Consider the following 23050-nt stretch of genomic DNA (forward strand, 5'->3'; position numbering starts at 1 on the left):
TGTGTTTCTGTTTCTTGTTACGGTTATTTTATATTGCTTTGATTAAACACACAAACAATTACTGTTCTATATTGAACTGTTTCCCTGTGTATTATTTTAGAGATTAAATCTATTTTCCTGATCAAATCATATTAATAAACTTCTTCAGTTTGCTGATCAGTTATTGATGTGTTCTGTTTTATTTGGCTGTAATAGTCAAAAACAAGGATGAAACCAGGATTTTGGTTTGATCATTTAAAAATGGGGTCCTCTGTGTGTGCGTGTGTGTGTGTGTGTGTGTGGGGGTGTGTGTGTGTGTGTGTGTGTGTGTGTGGTATTCCCCGGGCTGTGACCTGCAGGTCACAGGTGTGTGTTACCTTCTCAGGTGTGTGCCTGTCAGCAGGGCGCTGGTTTTTTTTTTTTTGTTCCAGATAACGACACCGACAGCTTTTGTTCTGGGGTGTCAGCCCCCCGTCTCCATGCCGTTGTCTCTGCAGGACTCTTTGGTGTCACTAACGGTTAATCTCTCAGAAAGGTCATTGCAATACAAAGCAAATCCATTTTTAAACTTTAATTCTTTAATTGCTACTAAAAACCAGTTTGTTTCTGCTTTTCATATTTATTATATTTTATGTTTTTTTCTTTTAAACTCAAAAGTATTTATTTGAACTTACCTAGATTTAACATTAGACCAGTCATCATATTCAAATATTTGTTTCAAAAATGTCTGAAAACAAATGACAAATCTGTACAAATCTACACCTAATGTTGCAGAAATTGCATTTAATTGGTGATAAAATGCTTTTTTATTGCAACAATAAAATTGATTATCCATCATTTTGATGAAAAAAGTGCTTGTTCTGCCTTCTATAATGTCAAATCTAGAGCTGGATTTTTGTAAAACAATGTGAAAAATGGAAACTTGAAGCTGGAGTGTATTTTCACCCAAACCAAGCAGAAGCAGTGACGTATCAAAACTATATTTGACACCTCCCACATTTCTTTATCCAGCTTTACCCTAATTATCAGGGTAAAAACAGACTACACGAGTTTATGATAATGAACTGATCACAGGCGAAATCACTTATAGAGATCAGGTGTTTATTTTTTCATGGATTTATTGTGATTTTGGTAGTTTAACATCTTGTCCCCCCTCCCTGCATCATTGTGTCCTCAAACTCCCACAGTATGTTTCTGCATCCTTTTCAGCAGACCATCCTGCATGTCTCTGTTGCCTAGCAACAACTCATCTGCAGACACTCAAGACAATCTGGAGAAGTCCTTGTGGCACCTCGGATACTGTACTGTTAAATTAGCAGTTTGAAACCCAAAAATAAAAATCACAATTATCTAAAAAGCTCCACATGCTAAGTTTATAGATTTTTTTGTTCTTGTGTGACTACATCGCTGGTTTCTTGCGGATTTATGTTCACAGGATATATGATGAGTCATGTTAAGGCAGCCCCTCCACCCCCCAACACACAAAGGAAAAACAACAGCTCGTCTCTACAAACATGCAAGACACGCCAGCGTTTTTTCAGTTAATGATATTTTATTGGAAAAACAAAATGTAAAGACTAGCATGTACAACTTGGAATGCAGATCAACTGAACAGCTGGACCGGGCCGGGCCTCGCTGCACACACGCCGACTCACACAAACACAAAGAAATGCTGCAAAGCAACGACCCTGTCCCCCACTATATTGAACCTCACACCCCCGGAGAGTCAGACATGCACAGCCTTTGAGGCAATGTCATGCAGAGATAACCCTTCAGTCATCTGGAAACGTCTCAACGCAATACTTTTAACTGGTCAGAGTTGGTTTTGTGGAACCTGGCATTGCCTCAGAAACTGTACAGTGTATGATCATCTTTAAAAACCCAACTATACCCCCCCACCACCACTTCAACAGCACCAGTGGAGGGGCCCCAAGTCTATACTCCACCCTAGCCTCACCCTCAAAAAAGGTAAACACACAAAGGATAAAGTGAGTAAACTGACATGCCAGAAACACAAAATCTAAAATGACTTGTTTATTCAATTTTCATATTTTTCTTAAAAATATCTGTCACTTTATTTGGGTGAGCAACCTGCAAATGTCCTGCTGGTTCACCCACTCCCCACCCCTCATCACCTCTTTCCTTCTCCGCGGGTCAAAGGCCGACCTGAGGCCCAACTACAGCCTTCTGTCTCTGGGTTCACAAAGGTAACCCTTGTAACGCTGCATGCATGAAGAACAGAAAAACAAAACAGGAAGTAGAACAAAAGGCAATTGGCCAGCCCAAATCATCATGACATCAGGCAGATGGAACCAGGAAGCAGAGCGGCGGTGGCCGAAACCAGCCGGCTGCACAGAGGCTTCTTGTCTAACGAGTTGAGATCTGATCGGGCAGCTCAGCGCTGGCGGCGGGGGGAATACAAGCCAGAACATGCAGAATTATTTAGATTTTTCTTTTTGTCTTTTACCTTTTTTGAACTTGTTAATATGGACAGATTTTCAGTTTTCCAACATTCAGTTTAAATCGTCTATACAGAACAGTATGATTAAATGTAGATTTTTGCAATAAGAGGTAAGTGAAACATTTGACTGATTCTTTGTCTTTAGTGTGAGCCCAGTTCATTTGGCAGTCATCATCTGAACAAACTCTGTGGAGGAAAACAAAAACAACGCTTATTGATGGAATAAACAATAGATTATTCAGTAACAAAAATTCACCACAATATTATACCCTGGTTATAGTCACTTTATTAATTAAGCTGGTATCGTCCAATACCTTCATAGTTGACTTGTCCATCTCCGTCAATGTCCGCTTCTCTGATCATCTCGTCCACCTCCTCGTCCGTCAGCTTCTCTCCTAAGTTTGTCATCACATGACGCAGCTCTGCCGCACTGATGTATCCATTGCCATCCTGACCAACAAACAGGATTGAGAGTCAGCCCAAATCTTTTCAGTATAAAAAAAAAAACATAACAATCACCTAATTAGCTTAAGTCTGAAGCTACGTTCACACTGGGAATGTGATGCGTGTTCTAGCATACGGTGTTCACACTAGACAAGCAGGGGGGGCTTCTTCTTCTACTACTATTAATCAGTGCATGTCTGCCACCTACAGTTGAAAGAGGTTTTGTGCAAATTGTCAAAGTGGTGCAAATCTGATGAATCTTGCTGCAGGCTTTTTCTTTTGCAGCTCTCTTCTAAAAGATTTTGAGTCAAAGAATTCCAGTCAGACACAAATCACAATCATTTCTTATCCGTATGTCATAGTCCCTGATTGGTCAAAGTTCGACCTGGTTTAACATGCGACATGGGTTCAATGGCAGTATGTTTTTTGCGTAGAACCCGAAAGCGGTCGTAGATGCAAGAGGAAAATGTTAATTTCCATCATAGACTTTTCATTGGCAGTGGTCACTTGAATGTGCACTGCCAGGGAGGTGTGACCATAGTGTTGCTGTTTTAGCATTCAGACCATTTTAGTTTTTTCCTACAGATTTACTGATGTAAGACTTTTGAGTCGAATTTAACAATTATGTTTGTTAGAAAGGATGTTTCAAGCAGAAACTATCTGTTTCTAGAACAGATAAACAGAACATTTAGCTGTGAACTTGAACTGTACAGAGAGTTCTGCACAGCATTCCTGATCATTGTGGATCTAAAGCAGGTTTACTATAAACTTGTGACATTTGTGCAAGTTGGCTGTGATTTTACCTTCCTGCAAACATCCTCTGACACCTTAAGATATAAAACTACATTTCAAATGTTTGGGGATTGGGGCAAATGTTGCTTAATTCCAGCATTTGGATTTAGGAGACCCAAGACTTTTAACACATAATATCAACAAAACAGAATAGTTTATGGATTTTATAGACAGCTGATGATCCACTTTTTCTTATATAAATGTAGCTGTACTAAACAACCAACTAAATAAAACTCCAAGTTCAGCATGCTGGTGCTTGCAGGTGAGATTCTCCCTCATTATGTAGTCAGATGGGATTTGCAGAGACTAACTCCAGAATTTTAGTTGTTGATGAAGGTTCCAAACAACAATCCTAAACCACTGAAAACACTGCAGATGGAGGCATCTCCTTACAGCTATGCTGCTGCACAGATGGCCAGAACAGATCAATTGAAGCAGAACTGCTAACAAAATAAACCTATTGGGAGATGCACTTCAATCTAGAAAAAAAAAAACGATAGCAGGAGATGTAACAATAATTTGACCTCAGCAAACATGGCAAGCTTAAATTTTGTAACATGAGTTTGTGAACACCAACACTAGAACAATTTATTCATTTACAATACCTTTAAACGATAAATGCATTTATTAAACTGTTATTTTGTACCCCAGCACCTGTACAAGACATACTGCCTACCTTATCAAAAACTCTGAAAGCCTCCCTGATCTCCTCCTCACTGTCAGTGTCCTTCATTTTTCTCGCCATCATGGTCAGGAACTCGGGGAAGTCAATGGTACCGTTGCCTTAAAGAAAAAATGAATAAATGAAGTTAGGGAAATCCCAGATTTATTTATTATTACATTTTTAAGAGCTGAATATGTTCGATTCAAATGTTCCCCGCTTTAGGGGGTATCACCGTACCATCAGCATCCACCTCATTAATCATGTCCTGTAGTTCAGCCTCAGTGGGGTTTTGTCCCAGTGACCTCATCACTGTGCCCAGCTCCTTGGTGGTGATGGTACCATCCCCATCTTTATCAAATAGGGAGAAGGCCTCCTTGAATTCTGGGGGAAAAAAAAGCATGGTGGTGACAATGGAACAATAATGCTTTGTCATCGTACAAAAGATGGTGGTGTTGCTGCATCATCTTACCAGCAATCTGCTCTTCTGTTAGTTGGTCAGCCTTAAAATGAAAAACAAAAAAGCAGAAAATCAACTAATGATTTAACATGAATGCAAAGTTTCTTTTAATTTGTCAAATTCTACTGATAACTAAACTGTATCCATCTTCTTCCCTTCACTAAACAGTATTAGTTATGTGATAACCAGCATGGAATCACACTCAAACTAAGAGTTCAGACCATCGCAGATACCTGCAGCACAATCCCAGCAAAACATTCAAGGACCCAAATGGACCCATTTCTAATACCATCTGCTGTACTGTCCAAACAACCTTTAAATCTTCAAAGTGGATATCCGTGAGGTCTGCCACCAGTTTCATAGCCTTTGGTTCTGGTCTCTTTGCTCCTCTGCACCCCAGTCCTCCACCATCCAGTCTTAGTCCTCCACCTCCTTTGCGCTGCTTCAGATCTGCACCTCTGCCTCCTCCGCCAAACTCTCCCGTTTTCATTTTGAGCCCATCCAGGGCTTGGCGAACCATCACCAAGCCTTCAGCCAGACACTCGGTGCGCTTGCTGTTTTGGACGCCCTGTTTCTTAACCTCTGCCAACTCTGCTTTAGTCCTCTGAAGGCAGCTTCTGAGGTCCTGCATCTCCCTGACCAGGCTGTCGGTCCGGCTGGACGACGTGTCCATTAACATCTGCAGAAAAGCCCGGTAGTTTCTTTCCTGCTGCTGGATGAGCTCCTTGTAGTGGAGCTGCTGTTCATCCAGGAGGTCGTAGACTGTGGACAAGCTCACCAGATCGTCATCTGCTGGGTACACGGCGACCCTCTTGGGCATCATAATGAAGGGACGATGACAGGGAGGGCAGGGATTACGTAGTGAGGTTTGAGGGATTGGTGGATAGAAAAAATAATGGCTAGACATTTATTAATCACTACTGATTAAAAAGACAAAAACAAAAACAAAACAAGCAGCTCCTCATTTCTACCAATAGTCACATGTTTTGACTTCAGGAAAAGAAAAAAAAAAAGAAAAAAGTTTTGATTGGAGTAGATGGCAGATGCTTTCGCCCTCCTTGTTATGCAGCCACTTTGACAGATCTATGAGTGGTGATGAAGCGCCTGCATAATCGTTTATCTCGTCTTTCAATCCTTCTAATGCCAACAGCTGATGGATGGACGAGATTCCCACTGTCCCACTGGAAGAGCAAGAGTGAGCCGACTGGACAGACCTGACAGATGACTTCTCTTTCGTCCATGGGTTACATGACAGGTTCAAACAATTGATCCTTGCGACTGACGTTCTCCTTATCTGTCCCTCGTTGAATCCGTACGCATAACCCACTGCCTGCAGCACTGAAAGAGTAGGTGACCACACACCATCCTCCCCATCGCAGCCTCTGAGCCCGAGTGGGTGACACTGCAGATGCAGTAAAGCTAACCGTGACAGCAAAGACTAAGCCCTCTTTTCACCTCTCTAACATTTGTACAGTAGACATGTGTGAACTGATAGAGGATCCACCTCCTGCTGTAGCTCAATAGATGAAATCCCCTTTATGAGTGCGTCGCTGTGTGAGGCCATGCCAAAGAAGGGCAGTCAAACGTGATGAACTCGAGTGTTAGAGAAATAAAGCCCACAACGGGGGACGGCTCCAGCCGACTTCTGCAAGTCCACATGCATGTGTTTATCCGTGACCTGTCAACTCACGACTATGGTTGCAGCTCCAGGGGGGGATCGGTTAACCGCTCACCAGGACTGTGAGATGGTGTCATGGGTCACACCAAGTAGACCCCAAAGCAATCCGCTTGCCCACAAAGTCTGAGCCTTTTTGAAGGATTTTTCTCCAGAAGACTGAACTCAATACAAGTTATAAAATAATAATAAAAAACTATCAGCTATAACCTGCATGAATCCATAACAGCCCCCCCTTAATGTTTAGGTGAAAAGGATCACTATTACTGATAAATTGTGAACATGAATTCCATTCTTGTGACTATACTTTTTTTTCACAAAGTAAGCTTCTACTCCGACTGATAATGTCAAATGTTTTAAAACCACACTTCTAGAAGATAAAAGTAGTCTGAAAAAGTTGTGAAATTTAAAAAATTGAAGCAGAAACTTTTTTGTTAGAATTTTTCTTCTGAAATGAGGCTTACTAACATCCCTAAACAGCTAAATTCAATTAGAAACATAATTCCATGCTTTACAACATGGTTATAGAAGTCTAAACCAGCTGACAGGCAATAGTTAGGGGACTTTAGTGGAAGTAAGTCTCTTTGATTTGTGTAGCAAGTTTAACACAAGATATATATATAAAAAAGCAAAGTAATTCAATTTTCTGGGTACTAAACCAGTCAAACCAGAAGCTTTCAAGGGCCACATAATCAAAAAAAAATCATTAGTCATTATGTACTTTTTCAGATCATCGTTGACAGATTGTGTGCAGACTTCCAGATCATTAGAATCTGGAAGTGGTTAACTAGCTGTTAACCTGTGGCGTCCATGTTTAAGTATTTTAACAGCCATTAGAGATCAGGTTGCCAGTGCAAGTTCTAAATGTAGTCTTTACAAACTTCAAAACAGCAAAAAAAATATATATATGTTGCAGATGCAATATACTTTGATTTTTCTTTTCATTAGGAGGGAGCTGATCAATACATTTACAATGGTAATCAAACCTGGAGGCATTATAAATCCCGTGTCAAGTCAAAATATTAAGTTTTGAAACATTTACATTATATTCAACAACAACACCATTTTTTAACCATTAAATGGAATAGTTGTACGTAAACTAGCATAATCAGAATTCAATAACCAAAAGCTCTAAATAGTAATAAAGTAAATTCAACTAATGCAAGATGATGGCTAAGTTTAAAATGAAATATTCTAATAGATAAAGTGCACCAAAATGTGAATGAATGACAGAGTGAAGATATAGCTAAAAAAATGTATTCTGTAGATTAATGTGTCATATCCTTCCTTTTTTTTCTATGATCAGAAAGACAGCAGACTTTGAATGCTTTTATTGAAGGGAGTGGCATCCCTTCAACGCACACGTCCAGTTTAATGGCCCTTAAGTGGAACACACAGTCCTGACCTGTAAGTCACTGTGACAGACTAATTGGTTTCATTAATACATGACCAGCAGAACTGTTTGCAATAACCCATTTTTGCTGGAAGGCCAGATCCAACCAAATCAAAGGAATTCATTAGAAATGCGGACATTTGTGAACTAACCATGAAACTTTAAATAGGATAAACAGGAAATGTACTTTACAATAAGCCAACTGAACCACAAATGATGGGTGTTCTGCTTTAAATGGACTATAATGTAAAACGCATGAACTTGACTGACAAGATAAAAATCTCTCAATTATCCATCCGTTTCTCAGGTTAACAATTAACATGTAGGAGTATCAGTGCGCTGATAACAGTTTTCAGTATTTTTAGCAGCAAACTGTCTACAGGCAGAAATATATATGTGGGGAGGTCTAAAATGCCGGGAACAGGGGAAAAAAAGACTAGTCCGAGGGTGTAGTTTTAGCAGGGATGCTACCACCGGCAGCAAGTTGAACCACCTGTACACATTAGCTGGTGGTGAGATCTATATCCCCGCTATAATTCCACCTAAATATGTCAAACCACAGCGATAAGCTTCTCGCCTGCAACGACGGTTCACGTTTTACCGCCACTGTTATTACAGACTGCAGCTAGCTTAGGAAACTCAACGGTTCCCATCAAACCTCGCCGCTGACGGAACCACCGGGATGTTAAAGCACCGACCCACCGGGGAACGCGGTACAGAAGGCGAGCAAATATCGAGTCGGACAAATTACAAATCATTTTCAGTACTCACCATGTCTGTGTACGTTAGATGGTTGGTCTGCGGGCGTTACAGGGAAAGAGGAAATGGACGGTCGCCACTAAAGAGGGCTGGTTGGAGAGGACAGGCGGGGACTAAGCACCGCTGAAAGGCTAACTGTATTCATCCGCACTGTTGAGAATTCAGTGGGATTTTCTGGTTCGGGATTCGCCTCCCTGCACGTGCGTACGCGCGTGGTCTAAGCTTCTTCTTGACAGTATTTGCTACTGAGTAAAACATATTCATGTTTGAATATTATCAAAACTAATATTTGTTTAGTTTTTTGCATTTAGTGTATTTTCCTCTTGTGTAGTTCTTTTAAGGACTACTTTATAGTGCACACCTTTGAATTTAATAGTGTGATTGTTTCTGATTTAATATCGAGACGTCTGCTTGGCATCCATATTTGGAAGACCTTGCTGTATGTAATCATTCTCATTGTACATAAAAGAACGAAGTGAGTTAAAAAAAAAGCAATGAAAGCTAGACCATATTTGACAGATCCCGGGAAACCGCGCCTTTTCGTGTATACTCTCACTGACGGATGCGCCGGACTATTTTCTGTTACACTTAGTTTTATAGCCGCGGAAGGATATGCTGAGAAGGGCGCGAATAGAGAGGCTGCAGTTGTGCTTTCGAAAGGCGTGCTCTGATTGGACAGAACAGACCCGCAATGCTCTAACAATGTATGGAGGCCGCTGATTGGCTCTAGTAGATCTGCAATGCGTCAAACTATGGCGTGGCAGAGGGCTGAGGAGCAGGCAGGTAAAAAAAAAAAAAAAAGTTGTCCACAGGTGTGTTGCTTCAGGGTGGCAAACACAAAAAACACATTTAATCTGACTGAATACATTAAAAACACATTTTACAGAAGCACACATTAATTAAAAAGAAAACAATTGAAAACAAGTTTTCATTTTTTATGAGCTACTGTTAAAACTCGAGATTTTGAAAAGAAAAAAGTAACAATTATCAAAAAAAGTTTTGTCACTACAAAAAAGTTTCCCCAAGTATTTACTTCTTCAAATTGCATTATTAAAACGTTTTTTTTTTTTTCCAAAAAGGTGCAGTCAAGATGAATAATTATGTGTTCTCTGATTATTTTCAACAATAATGTTTAAATGTTTTTTTTAATTACATTTCGGGCCATTTATTATAAAAATTCTGTTTAAGTATTATTTACACTTACTCAAAAATATTCATGAATAAACCTGCTACAAACACAACTGGCAACAATGCAATTTATTGTCAAACTAGAATATTAAAACAAGTGGATATTAAAGCATTTGAAACATTTTGTACACGTTTTGTAAAAGTATGTAGCTCCCAGCTACCCACTAAAGCTTTGTATGTGTAATTTTTTTAAGAAAATTATAGCCAACAAATATCATTGCTTTTGCAGATGTTGCCAGCTCATTTTCTTTAATGAGCTGTCCAATTAGTCTTCCAGGAGAATGTCCAGCTCTTCCAAAGGCAGCCTCAGTCGGAGCTCTTTCTCCATCATCAGATCTATGAACTCCTGCAGATGCTCCGGAAACAGCTGGACTGCATCCATATACAGACCCTGATCCACACATTTGTCGACAGCAAAAGTAAGAATTCAAACACACAACAAAATCAAATTTAGTAAGTGAAGTGAATGGAAAAATATACTTTATGTGTATATACCTCACCTTTACCCAGGGAATATTCTGCAGGGCCTTATAGAAAATCGCTCTGGCTTTATCCATCTTACCATCAGAAACCTACAAATTTATATTAATATTAACAACATAAACATACATTTTATCAACTTTACCCATTTTACCCATTCAAATTGCCATCTACAGGTGTTATATTCAATTTATAAAGTAGAGTAAAATTAAAAGTTGAATAACAGGCAGTACCATGCACAAAACGTTTATCAAAAAAGTTTATTCCAACTCATTCCTGAAATGGTTTATTCCAGGTTTCGTAGTAAATAATGTATTTAGGCATTAAGGGTCTCACCAAGAAGTGAATGTACATCCTCCACAGTAAAGGGCAGTGAGCTCCCCCCTCCGTTGTGGTGGCAGTTTCAAAAAGTGCCTGGATTCGGTTGCCTAGGCCGTTTTCTGGTAGTACGGGCAAGGCCTCATTGTAGTGACAAGACCTACAAACAAAATCAGAATGCTTTTTTTCTTAACTAAAGTGACACAAATCTGTTGACTCATCAAATAAATTCATTTTCTTGATTTTCTAAAACACAAAGACAATCAGAAGTTGTGGTGGTTGTTTGTGTTGCCATGATCAGATGTTCAAACTCATTAACTGTGGCGTTACCTCTGAGCAGAATCCACCAGCTGCTTCCTTTGTTGTTCAGCAACAATGGCAAAGAGGCGTGGTACAACCCCGCCGCTGTCTCTGCTTACAGAGTGAAAAAAACGACGTGCCCTGCCAGCACTATGGTAACGATTCTCCACCTGAGAAAAAGAAAAAGTCACATTTTAGCTGTCATAAGTACAGAATGACAAACTCAAAGAATCCTTGACGGTGATACAAAGTGGTTTTGGAGCAAACCTGCACATATATGCCCCACAAAAGGGCACAGCCGGGCCAGGATGAGAGGGCCGAGGTGAGCGTGTGCCTCAGTGTTGCCAGAGGAAACACACTGTTGCTGCTGTGGTACTTCAGCAATGCCGCCTGCTGCACCGCTAATACCTCACACTCATAAGCTAACTGGCTGACAAAACTGTGGTTTGGAAGGTGGGAACTGGATTCACAGCTGCGCGTCAGGTTGGCTTTCTCGCCACCGCCGGGCGGCTTTTCAGGTGTTAAGGTGTGATAAAGTTGCTCCATCTTCTCCCTGGCCAGGCTGTAGACTAAAATGGCAGCGTGGACGCTCACGGTGAGGTACTGGAACAGAGCGTAGCAGCCAACCAGACCTCTCAACCTCAGCTTATCTTCTGGCAGCTTTTCCTGGTCTGTTGATGAAAGCGGAAGAACGGATGAGTTTTAAGAGAGCATGACCAATCCTTCAGAACAATCTGATGGATGATATTATTTTATTAACACAACAATAAAATGATCTAACTAATGGGGTTTTACCAACAATACTTAGATGTAATCTGTTTTTCTAATGGATGTTAGTTGGTTAAAAGCATTTGTGCTGAACTGATGTTTCCACTCAGATTTTACTTCACTACATCCCACAGCTTCATAACTCTATTGTTTGAGGACAATGCAGTTGGCTTATTCAATTTAAATATGTATGAAGAAAAGCATGATGTTATCAGAAAACTGTAACTCCAAGTGCACCAACTGTTTTGTACCTTTGTAACTTTTAGTACTTTCAAAAAGTTCTAAAAATGAAAAATCTGACTGTTTAAGATGCCTTACTAATCATTATCAATCAGTTTTTCTTTTACTCATCATCTTAAAGACCCACTCCAATGAAAATAGTGTTTGTGACATGCTCTTGTGACAATTGTCTGATGATGGAGGACATATATATATATAAAAAAAAGATAAAAAATGAATCTCTGAGTATTTCTTTATTACACTATGTTGTGAATCAGGAGCAGATCCATTGATCCATGAATGTCTTTGTTTTCCTCGTTTGAGCTGGCAATCTGGCTCAAAACTGTGCAGTCATTTTTGTGCACCACTAGATTGGAGGTGTGAGGGGCAGTCCTCTCGTGGTCTTGCTGTTTAGGTTTTTTTTTTAGTGCAATTTTGCAAGCTTTTTTTTTTTTTTTTTAAATACCACTCTGTTCTGTCTTGATTGGCTTTAGAACAGGGATAGGCAACTCCAGGCCTCGAGGGCCAAACTCCTGCATGTTTTCCAACATGTTCTAATTGGCTGGACATGGACACACCTGAAGCAGGTAATCAGTCATGACTAGGGCTTGGATATCTGTAAGTCATGCAGACACTGCGTCCCTCGAGACCTAGAGTTGCCTATCCCTGCTCTAGACTACTGTCTCTTGTAAAGGATGCGTTGAGATTACCAGAGTTACATTAATTTTCAATTCCGAGCTGATCTTTGTTTTCATTCTATATTAATAGATTTATTTCTATACAAAAGTTTGAACTTTGAGAATTTAAACAAGAAAGGAAAGTGTAAAAATGTTCATGTCTGTCTGAGATAAGTGTATAAAGTGTGCAGCTAGGGGTTCACAGATTTCCCCTGTTCTGGATTACTTATGGAATAAAAACCACAAGATAAATGAGGGATCACTGTAAACAGAGAACTCTCAGCAACAGTGAGACGCCAACAGTCCTCCCTAGAACTCAGAGGTGAAATTCGAATGAAGTGCTGTTGCTCCGCAGAAACTATGTCCTAGAAAGCAACAGAATTCTTTAAATTTGGCCGAATAATAATCATAATTAAAACACCAATGGGAACTGTTTTACAATAGATCAAAAGATGATTGGAGTGGGGCTTTAAAGTGATGTCTCGTCAAGACAACCCTTCTTTTCTGCAAATCCTTGAAGAACAGCAATGTCACATATGGAAATATGAAATAAAAGAACCTTTTGTGTCACCCTGAGAGTTCTTGATGCTTTGTTCCAGGCCTGACAAGCTGGCAGCCAGTGCCTGTTCGTAGGCTTTCCTGGCCTTTAGGATGGAAACTGGAGAGAGAGACTGGGAGGAGGAGAAGGATGCAGATGTTCCCTCTGCGAGTTTGGTCAGGACGCAGACAGCTGGTGACGTGGTTACATCTGTGAGCTGCCTTTGTTCCTTCGCTCCCTCCTCCACCTCGAGCTGGGACCAGAGCAGACACAGCTCACACAGAGCCACGCTGCTCAGTCCTTTGACTCCCCCCATCGCTGAGGCTGTAGAGAACACTTTGCGAGCCTCATCCAGGTTTCCCAGGAGCCACTCCAGGTGGGCATACTCGCGCCACAGAACCAAAGATGAGCGGTTGTCAGGCTCTTTAAGGAGCCGCTTCACCACTCGCTTGCTGCTCTTCCCCTGAGAGCGAAGGCGCTTTTTATTTCCACTGTGCAAACTGCGCAAGACCTGATGCATAAACACAAGCACGTCACAAAGAGAACAATTGAATGGTAACTGTTTATACAAATGAAGCAGTCCTTACTTTGAGCTTCTCGTATTGGACGAGGGTGAGAGTCACAGAAGCTCGGTGGTGAGGAGGAAGGACAGGGTGCAGCATGCTCAATATGTTGGTGAGAAACCTCTCGCCCTGCTTTCCAAGCCCCATCCACTTCCTCATTCCCTGGAGAGTCGTCATATGGCCCACAGAGTTAACCCCAGGGTCAGGTATGTCGCAGGAGGTCAGAGGCCGCTGGGGCTCGTTACCTGTGATGAAACATGGACAACAGATTGGAGTATGTGTTCCTCTGTTTCAGAAATGTGTTAAAAAGTATTCTTGTTGGGATTACTCTTGATATCATACCCTGAGTAACCAGAGATAGATTCTCCAGAAATAAGCTAGGCTGAGAGACTCCAGAGAGAATAGAGCCTACAGGCAAACCCAGGAAAGACAAGAAATGGAGAAGGAGGCGGAGCCGGAGTTTTGGTGAGGACAGACAAATCAGGGACGAGCCGATGTCATCAAATAACACCTGCAAGAGAAGGAAGGAGAGATACGGTGTCAGGATTCTTGAAGCACGATGGAGCTTGAAACGTCATTGGCTACTTTAAGTTTCACCCCAATCATCTTTTGATCTATTTTAAAAGCCTTCCCAGCAATCTTTTAATGATGATTATGCCATTTTAGCCAAAATTTGTCATTTTCTAGAGCATAATTTCTGCAGAGTGGCAGAGGCTCATTAGAAATGAGTTGTGGTGCAGAGTAAGCCTGCCCCATTTCCCATCATCCGTCTGTTTACATGTTCTCCTGCCAGCTCACAGCCCCTCACACCCCAATATAAATATCAATGGGATAACTAAAATAACAAGCAATATTGGAGCTATTCAGCCACACAGTTTTGAACCTGATGGCAGTTCACATGCACTTTTGGTGTTTTTAACATGCTCTTGTAGAATTTTTCTCATGATGGAGGACATGTAAAAAAAAATTCTTTGTGAATTGGGAGTATACGGAAACAACTGGTAATGTTAGCTTGGGGTTGTCAGGGGCTGTAAGCTAGCAGGACAGAGTGTAAAAAAGGGATGATGGGATATCAACTCAGGCTTACTCTGCTTCAATGGTCCCGCCCACAACTCAGAGGAAAATTCCTCCTGCTCTACAAAAACTATATCCTAGAAAACGACACATGGCTTTTTGATTTTGGTTAAAAACTGCATCATCCTAATGAAGAGACCACTGGGAACACTTACAATAGATCAAGAGATGATCAGAGTGGATATTTAAAGAGCTGCTACCTGTCTGTCAGGGTCCTCACAGTCCTCCTCCGTCTGACCCTTGGTTTTGTCCGGTCTCCATGGCAACCAGTGAGCTGCTTCACGTGAAGACTCCACATCCAGCCACACTGTCCATCTAGCCTGGCTCCTGTCTTTCACCTCCTCTTCATCCTCTTCTTCCTCCTCATCCTCTTCCTCTGGAGAATAATAAAAAATAAAAATAAGCTCATTTTGCTGCTTCAAGCCTTCAGGTTTACAAGGAAGCTTCACTACAAACAAACCGATGTCCTACAGAAGCAGCTATAGCTAACATCTACGAGGACCTCTGTGACCTCTGAGTCTGTACCTGCAGGAGGTGGAAGCCATCCTCCTCGCTCTTGTTGGAGCATCCATGCTTTCCAGCCTCTGGCCCCCACTTCCCCAACTCTGGCCTCCCCACTATCCCAGAACGGCTCAAAGAACTCAACCTGCAAACACAGGCAGCTGGTAAATCTTTACTAAAGAAACAGATACAAAAAACAAACAATAGATGTTTTCAACAAAAGATAAAAGTAAAACAAGTTTCTTTCTTGTCTGGCACAGTTCAGATTATCATAAACATATAATCGTCTAGTCTATTTCTATCTAAAAGTAGAAGATATTTTAGCATGAACCTTTATCAATCTCATTTAATCTCCAAACAGCGTTTATTTTATGGAAATGGTAGATATTTTGCTAATACATACAATAATAGCTGGGTTGAAAATCATCTTTTTATCATATTAAATTAATTCAATAAAGTTGGAATAAATGTCTTTTTTAAAACAAATTTCTTTTAGTTAAAAAAAATGACTTTGTTAGTTTGCAATGTAAGTTTTTCAATAGTTTTAGTCCTGAAAGCTTAAAAGTTTAGTTTAAAATGGTTCCAATGGAATTTAAATTCAAAACATTAACTGATACAATGCAAAATAAGCTCCACTTGGAAAGAAATCAAAAATGTTTCCCTCCCAATGGAAGATTGAAATATTTTCTCTAAATAAGCAAAACATATATATATACATACACACACACACATACATACATATCTGCCAATTGAGTCAGAAGAACTGTCTTACCAATAATTCTTATTGTAAGAAAAAAATTGTAGTCTGACACTAAAACTTGTTTTCTCAAACTATTTTACCATTGAGAATCTCTCTAAATAGGATTTTTTTCTTGCAAGAGAGAAAATAAGACGGTCTTTTTCCTTTCTTAAGATTCAGTTTTTGCACTCTAATTAAGTCTTGTTGAACCAGGCATTGCATAAAACTGAAAACTTTGGCCTTTCACAGAAAAAATAAATAATAAAATAAAAATAAAAATTATATAATTTAAGATTACTTGATTTTAAAGTAAACTATTTCTCTTGCACCAAAATCAAAGTGTTTAATTTCCTTCAGTCTTAACTTTTGCTTTGTCTGCTCAATCTCTTGTTACTTGAAAGAGACAGCAGACTTCATCTGCTGCAGAAAGTGATCAGTAGATTTTTCTCTCAACATACTAACTCTGCCCCCTAGTGTTCAAAATGTTGCTGGTTAAAAAAACTTGAAAAGACTAATTTTTTTTCTTTATCAGTTTATGACATTTTTATAGAATATGGTAACATCAGAGAAAAAGAACTCTAATGTTCCTGTGCGGCATCTGTGGTCCATCCATCTTCTTCTGCTCATCAGGGACTGGGTTACGAGAGCAGCAGTCTAAGCAAAGATGCTCAGACTTCGCACTCTTGGCCACAAATTCTCTCCAGTGGCCTCCGCCCAGTGCCCAAAACACCTCTCCAGGGAGAAGTCCGGGAGGAATCTGAACCAGATGCCCGAGCCACCTCAACTGGCTCCTCTCGATCTGGAGGAGAAGCGGCTCTACTCCGAGCTCTCTCCGTCCGGGTGACCAAGTTTCTCACTCTATCTCTAAGGGAGCGCCCAGCTACCCCAAGGAGGCTCATTTCAGCTGCTTGTATAGACTGGATGAGTGAACTCCTATGAACAATCCAGCACCCTGTAGAGCTGCTCCAGTGTATGTCCTTACGTTCTCCAGAGCTTCCCTTCATTTCAACACAAGGCTGTGAACAGAAACTTCCCAGCCTTGTTTTAAATCAGTTTTTATCCAATAAAGCTATCTTGTATTCATCCCCCTGTGAGGCCTTTAGAGTCATGATCTATCATTCCAATTACAGTTATGCGGAAAATAACAAAAACAGAAAGAAAAAGTTGTGCCTCTCCAGTCAAAGTGTGCGCCTGAGTACCTGCTGCTTGGTGGACAATTTTTGGACACTGTCAGGCTTGAAGAAGGTAAAGTCCATCATGGCCTGAAACAGAGAAATGGCTTTCTCTGAGTGACCGGCCTGTCGCAGGAAGTGACACTGCTGAGTGAAGATGTCTGCACAGAAAAAACAGAACATTTTTTTCATTATTTGATGAATCAAGTTCCTTACAGAGAAAATATTAGATCAAATCAAATCAGACGTGACATTTATAGTAAAAACAGCTGTAAATGTATTTTAAATTACCTTAATGTGTCAATGCAGCAGCAGACTTTATACTTAGTGAATGTGATGTCGGTTCTCAGTCTGTTTTTTGCTAACAGGTATGTAGTTAGTTTGATCAAAGCTGAAACCTTTGCATGCTGGATGGTTTTTATAAATTAACTTTGCATTTTTAAGTTTAGATCTGCATTAATGTCACTAAGATTTCTTGTCTGACTAACGTCAACAGATTGAATTTAGTCCCAACCCTCCCTTGTCATCAAAACAGTATAATAAAACTTTTTTTTGTCTGCTGTAGCTGATAAACATGATTTACATGGTACAGTAATAACTAAATAAAGTTGTATTTACCCAACATGTCCTCTTCAGTTCCTGGAAGGGCTGGGTGAGAGACCATGCTGCCATCTAGCACAGCACTGAGCGTGCTCAGACATTTCCCATATGCGGAGTTCACTTTGGACACTGTGAAGCTGCTGAAGTAGCTCTGGATGAAGAGTAGATACTGCCTCCACAAAGGAGAACTGTTTGGATGAAGAAACACCTGAAAGGCAACAAACAAGATTAGACGCACCATCAGCAGTTGCCACAGCACACACTGTTGTAGACCTACCAGTTTCTTCCACTCTTTGGCCAGAACGGAGGGCTCCCAGAGCTCCTGACAGATCCTGAGCCTCTCCAGCTGCAGAGCGATGCAGGTCGGGTTGGTGGCTACGGCTCGATCCGCAATGCTCAGCTTTTTCTCCAGGACTGCTCTATACGAGGACTTACGGCGCTCAGAAGATTCGCTGCCTGGTAGCTCCTCGCTGCCCCCAAACACTGACGCACTCAACTCATCCTAGGAGAAAAGATGAAGTTCAGAAATAATCAGACAAAATGCTAATGCAACTGCTTCACTAACAACAAGCATTTAATGATCAAAGCTGTTTAAACATTGTCTGCAGCATTCCTGTAAATGACTTATAAACCACAAAATTAACACTTAAAAATGTTAAATATTGTAAAAATTCTTTGAACTATGAGAGTAAAACATCAGGAACTAAAGCCGACATTTTACTATTGTGAGTTTTTATGTATTATATTTACCATGAATCCTGCTGACTTTAAATATTTAAATTTTATTAGGTTCTTTAAAGGTAACATTTTTACTACTTTTGAACGGTAATCAACATTAACCAAAAAACAGTGGGCTGAACCATCACGCTATTCAAATATTTAATACTTTTTAAAGTAATAAGAGTAATTTCTTACTTTTATTAAGACCCATTTAATATCTCAAGGTTGATTTTTTTTTTTGGGATTAATTTTTTTTTCATTTTTTCTCAATATAATTTGAATTTTTCATGAGGAAAAATGGTCAGTTGTCCACTACAAAATGACCAACAAAAAAAAAAGAAAATTCCCAGGTCGAAAAAAGGCTAAACCAAACACTACAATAAAGAACTGAAAGAAGGACACAGCAGAGGTGCATTTAAGAACTCACCTGGTAGCGTATGAACTGTATCCATAGCTGTGTATCTGATGGCTGCTCTCTGAGACGCCGGTTATATTCCTCAGTCTTCCCGGTTGCATGTGCAGCGTTGTCCTCCGTCTGATTGACCAGCTCCTGCTCCTCCGGCTTTCCTTTACCTTGCAACCACAGAGATGTGGACGAGTCGTATATCCCCAAGGGGTTTACAGAAGTTGTCTGCACTTTGCCACCTTAAATCAAATGCAAAAAGAGAAAAATAGAAGAAAAAAAAATTAAGGCTAGTAATAGTCAATAAAAGTGAAATCTCTTTTGGCATAAGAGAAAATTGATAAACTTAATTTATGAACAAACACATAAAGGAGATCATAGTGTTTCACAATTGATATTAAAAAGGGCATAAAAATAATTAAAAATCATTATTGAGATTGGATTTGGGGATGAACAAGTCAGCCATCACAAATAAAAAAAAAATTAAGCAGGAAGATAATTCCAGAGCTTGACGTCAGCAGCAGAAAACACATCCTCACGTTGACCAAATCTAGCAGAAGCTTGCTGGAAGGCCTTACACGCCTGCCTTGCATTTTAACAGTTAAAACTTTGACATGGTGAACTAAAGTTAAACAATTAAGAACATTTTTTTTAAACCTAGCTCTTAAGAACAATAAAAAAAAGTTTGGAATAACTTTTCTAAAACTAATTAAAAGCCACTGTTGTGAAGCTACACAGACTGGGAAGGTGATGAATGTGCATTCTTGAACGCACTTTTTTGGTGATCACAATGAACTGTCACTACCGGATTACTAGCGCATGTATTCACAGTTGGAGGAGGCTTGGTGTGAAATGTCGAAGTGGAGAAAATCTGGCAAAACTTGCTCTTCCACAGCTCTATTCTGATACTTGAAATTAATTCAGTCAGGCACAAACAGCAATTATTAATTTCTCCTTCATCATCAGTTTTCAAACGGTTGAAACTGCACGTTTTGTTTGTAGAGACTGAAAACTGACTTAAAACTTGCATAGTGGCACGTAGACGAAGAGTTTTGAACGCGGAAGCATACAATTTTGATGCATTTACATAGACTTTTCATTGGAAGTTGTGGCTTGAACGTGCGTTTCTGAACCCAGAATGAATATAGCATCATATGAGAATGATCAACATGACTCATCTTTTTGAGTACTTGTATCAAAAACCTATAGTTTCTCCTCTATCCTTTTTTCATGGAGGTGCTCCCGTGAATCGAGTGTTCACAACTTGTGATGTTTGCATCTGAAGTTAGAAGAATGAGATTTTTTATGTGAACATATAAACTCAGGGGAGGGAGGAAAAAAAGAATGAAATAAATAATAGTTCCCAGTCAATTGCGAGTCAATTCCCATTGTTCGTGTTAATGAGTCATTCAAAAGATTCGATTCATTCGTGTACGTCACATTTCTAGTTTCCTCTTGTTTAGTTACAAGATGTTTCCAGTAAGCATGGTTGTCATGTGATCACTTACTTGTCTCTTGTCCTCTGACATTTCTCTCAGGATCATCCAGGGGGAGGAAGGGAGTCGAGTTGTTTCCTTCACCGCTGTCAGGAGTTGCAGGCGTTACAGAAACAGACGGCTCAGACCTGAGCAGATGCCGACTCGCTGTAGAAAAATATCTGTCTGCTCCTCTATCTCCTTTCTGCTTGCTTTTTTTCTTTGAGTCCTCCCAGTTTATCTCCTGCTTGCGGCAGTCCAGACCCAAAGAGGAAGTGCCTTTCCTCCTATACCTGACCCACACACAGATTCAAACTTAGATCACTATTTGTGTAAAATAATTCCTGATTGTTACCATCTAAACAACTGTTACCAGTGCTAGAAGTGAGGTAGGTTACCTGGCTACATCTCCTCTGTACAGGGACTTGTAAGTCCAGTTGGCTGGGTCAGGTTTACTGTCCACACAGAACAGCTGCTTTGTAGATGACTGGAGGTCATCCAACCAGGAGAAGCGACTTGTTAATGGAGCAGGGTGTTGCCTTTGTGGGTACAAAAACACAATTAAAAAACTAGGAACATAAACAAACCAATGTAGCTGACTGAAAGGGTTTGAATTTACCTATCAGCCTCCTCTTTCTTCTTTAGGTCACTGGGGTATATAGTGTCAGAGTCAGTTCCACTGCTGCTGGAATCCCCTCCACTCCTCTTTCTGTATTTTTTCTTCTTTTTTCTTTTCTTTTCATTTTTCTTTTTCTTCTTTTTTGGGGGCACAACTCCGTGTTCTCTTGCTTTTTCATCAGTGGAACTAACATCCCTTCCAATGCTACAGAAAGTAAGAGAAATGTAATTTAAAAAACAATTAAAATAAGCCCCATAAAAAACACTGTTTACTATATTAGAATCAATAACAGAAAAAATAACTTAAGCTTATGTCTATTAAACATTAAATTTTAGGGAGACACCGTGATACTGCCTTGTCCTATGAAGCATCCTAAGTTGCATGCATGATGGTCCCATAACAAATGAAGTTCTTACCTTGCTTCCCTCTCATTTAGCCCCTCACTGTTCTTCTCTAAAAAACGAGCCTGAATGGAGAGTGCATCGCCAGTCTGAAAACTCTTATTCTTGAGCCAGTCTAATTCTGGAAAGGTGACATGTTACATTTTGATCAAGAGTGAGATATTATGATTACATGAGAACAAAGAAACAGTAGACATCACAAAGGCAATTTGGCACAGCATGAGGATCTTGGAGTGAAATACTTGCAGCAAAGCAAAAAGACAGAAAACAATTTTTTTAGGTGTCCGTCATGAAACACAACATATTTCTACAGCAAATAAAACACAACAAAAAATGTTTTTGTTGAATCTTAATGTAAAAATGCTGCTAACTTTAATTATACATTGCTTGCTACCTGAAGATCTAAATCCTGTGAAGCTTGGACATATGAAACAGAACAGGTACACTTTGGTTGTAATAAAGTTTATGAATAGCGTTGTAATGGAATGCTACCAGAGTTGCAGTTACAGTTCACTCTGACTCGTGCACTTAAAAAGATGCTTGGACTCACTAACAATCCTTTAGGTTAATAAGAGTTTTGGTCTACGTTTTTAAAGCTTATGCATTCTTTGATTAAGCAACAGACTGTTACAAAAAAGTGTGGTCAAGTACTATAATATTGGAGTATTTGAAACCTCTGACACTTTAACTGAGGTTTGATTGTTTATTTATTCGTATATTTTCAATTTCCAATCATACTGGGCATATTTCTTCTTGATTTCAAAATATTATTGGGACTAAACACTGATTCTTAACAAAACAAACAAAAAACTAACGGTTTGAAACAATTTTTGTGACTCGAACTTTGATAAATTTTGACATTTCGTACAAACAAAGGACACAACATTAATCGCAACTAACACAGAAACACAATATTTTTTAACATAAAAAGATAAAAATAGCAGGAAAACAAAACGAAGGTTTTTTTTAAGCCTTCATTACACATATCACCCTAACGTTGTATATGTGTTTTCCAACGTCTACGTCTGAAGTTGCCTAACAAAGCTATTACAGTAGCTTTTGAGACGTATGACCTTTTTAAACGAATAAACAGAAAACGATATATGTCAAAAATGCAAGTATGATAAGGGTGAATAATTACCTTCAGTCGAATTTTCACATTTATTCTCAGATACTTCAGAAAAAGCTGGAAAGAGAGCCATTATGTCGCAAGGATCACTACGTCACGCAGTAAACAGTCGCAGGAATATGACGTCACGCCGTAGCCTTATACAGTCTGGGTTTAACCATAGACTGTATGGGTTTGACGGGTTTTTTCAATGGTTTTGGTGCATTTCTCACAACAGAATTAAACTTCTCAAAACATTTATTCACTTGGCCACAACCTATTGGCAGATTCATGTGCATTTCATCCAAAAGCATATCGTTTTGGACACAAAGTAATTGATAAAGTACAAATCTCGACAAAATGATTTTGACTTGCTTTTGATCATCATTCATTTGTTTTTATCATAAATTATCTGAGATTGTCTAGGTTGATTATTCATTGTTTATGCAACTAATAATCTTTATTGCTTGTTTCTTTTTACACAAACTTGTTGAATATGTCAAACATTTTTATGTCCATTTAAACATAATTATTGTGATTCCATGAAAGTGTTCATAAAGTTT

The 23050-nt window shown here is 39.6% G+C and overlaps 2 protein-coding genes across 3 annotated transcripts; both read right to left on the reverse strand.

Annotated features, from left to right (window-relative positions):
- Positions 1-1510: 1510 nt before the first annotated feature.
- On the reverse strand, positions 1511-8784 carry calm1a (calmodulin 1a). Its single transcript, XM_024272381.2, has 6 exons — positions 8637-8784; positions 4810-4840; positions 4578-4721; positions 4353-4459; positions 2755-2890; positions 1511-2626 (listed from the first exon to the last, which is right to left on the reverse strand). The coding sequence occupies exons 1-6, from the start codon at positions 8637-8639 to the stop codon at positions 2598-2600; spliced, it is 450 nt and encodes a 149-aa protein (XP_024128149.1). The 5' UTR covers positions 8640-8784; the 3' UTR covers positions 1511-2597.
- A 1077-nt stretch (positions 8785-9861) lies between these two features.
- nrde2 (NRDE-2, necessary for RNA interference, domain containing) lies at positions 9862-22615 on the reverse strand. Of its 2 annotated transcripts, none has more exons than XM_036210054.1 (19): positions 22521-22615; positions 21395-21500; positions 20979-21182; positions 20758-20898; positions 20393-20652; positions 18909-19126; positions 18039-18263; positions 17780-17969; positions 17189-17322; positions 15275-15395; positions 14950-15125; positions 14018-14186; positions 13700-13920; positions 13146-13623; positions 11178-11581; positions 10941-11080; positions 10629-10770; positions 10313-10384; positions 9862-10203 (listed from the first exon to the last, which is right to left on the reverse strand). In XM_036210054.1, the coding sequence occupies exons 1-19, from the start codon at positions 22579-22581 to the stop codon at positions 10078-10080; spliced, it is 3588 nt and encodes a 1195-aa protein (XP_036065947.1). In that variant the 5' UTR covers positions 22582-22615; the 3' UTR covers positions 9862-10077. The 2 variants fall into 2 exon arrangements, with proteins under 2 accessions (XP_036065947.1, XP_024128110.1); XM_024272342.1 differs by having other exon boundaries at positions 13134-13623.
- Positions 22616-23050: the final 435 nt, after the last annotated feature.

This window comes from Oryzias melastigma, linkage group LG22 (genome assembly GCF_002922805.2).
Source record: "Oryzias melastigma strain HK-1 linkage group LG22, ASM292280v2, whole genome shotgun sequence".
Lineage (NCBI taxonomy): Eukaryota > Metazoa > Chordata > Actinopteri > Beloniformes > Adrianichthyidae > Oryzias > Oryzias melastigma.

Coding starts and splice junctions, on each gene's coding strand:
- calm1a (XM_024272381.2), bottom strand. Junction 4,722..4,809: donor AACAGAAGAGCAGATTGCTG/GTAAGATGATGC, acceptor TTTTTCCCCCAG/AATTCAAGGAGGCCTTCTCC. Junction 4,460..4,577: donor TAATGAGGTGGATGCTGATG/GTACGGTGATAC, acceptor TTTTTCTTTAAG/GCAACGGTACCATTGACTTC.
- nrde2 (XM_024272342.1), bottom strand. CDS start 22,581: ATGGCTCTCTTTCCAGCTTTTTCTGAAGTATCTGAGAATAAATGTGAA. Junction 18,264..18,908: donor TACAGTTCATACGCTACCAG/GTGAGTTCTTAA, acceptor CTTTTCTCCTAG/GATGAGTTGAGTGCGTCAGT. Junction 15,396..17,188: donor AATTGTCCACCAAGCAGCAG/GTACTCAGGCGC, acceptor CTGTGTTTGCAG/GTTGAGTTCTTTGAGCCGTT.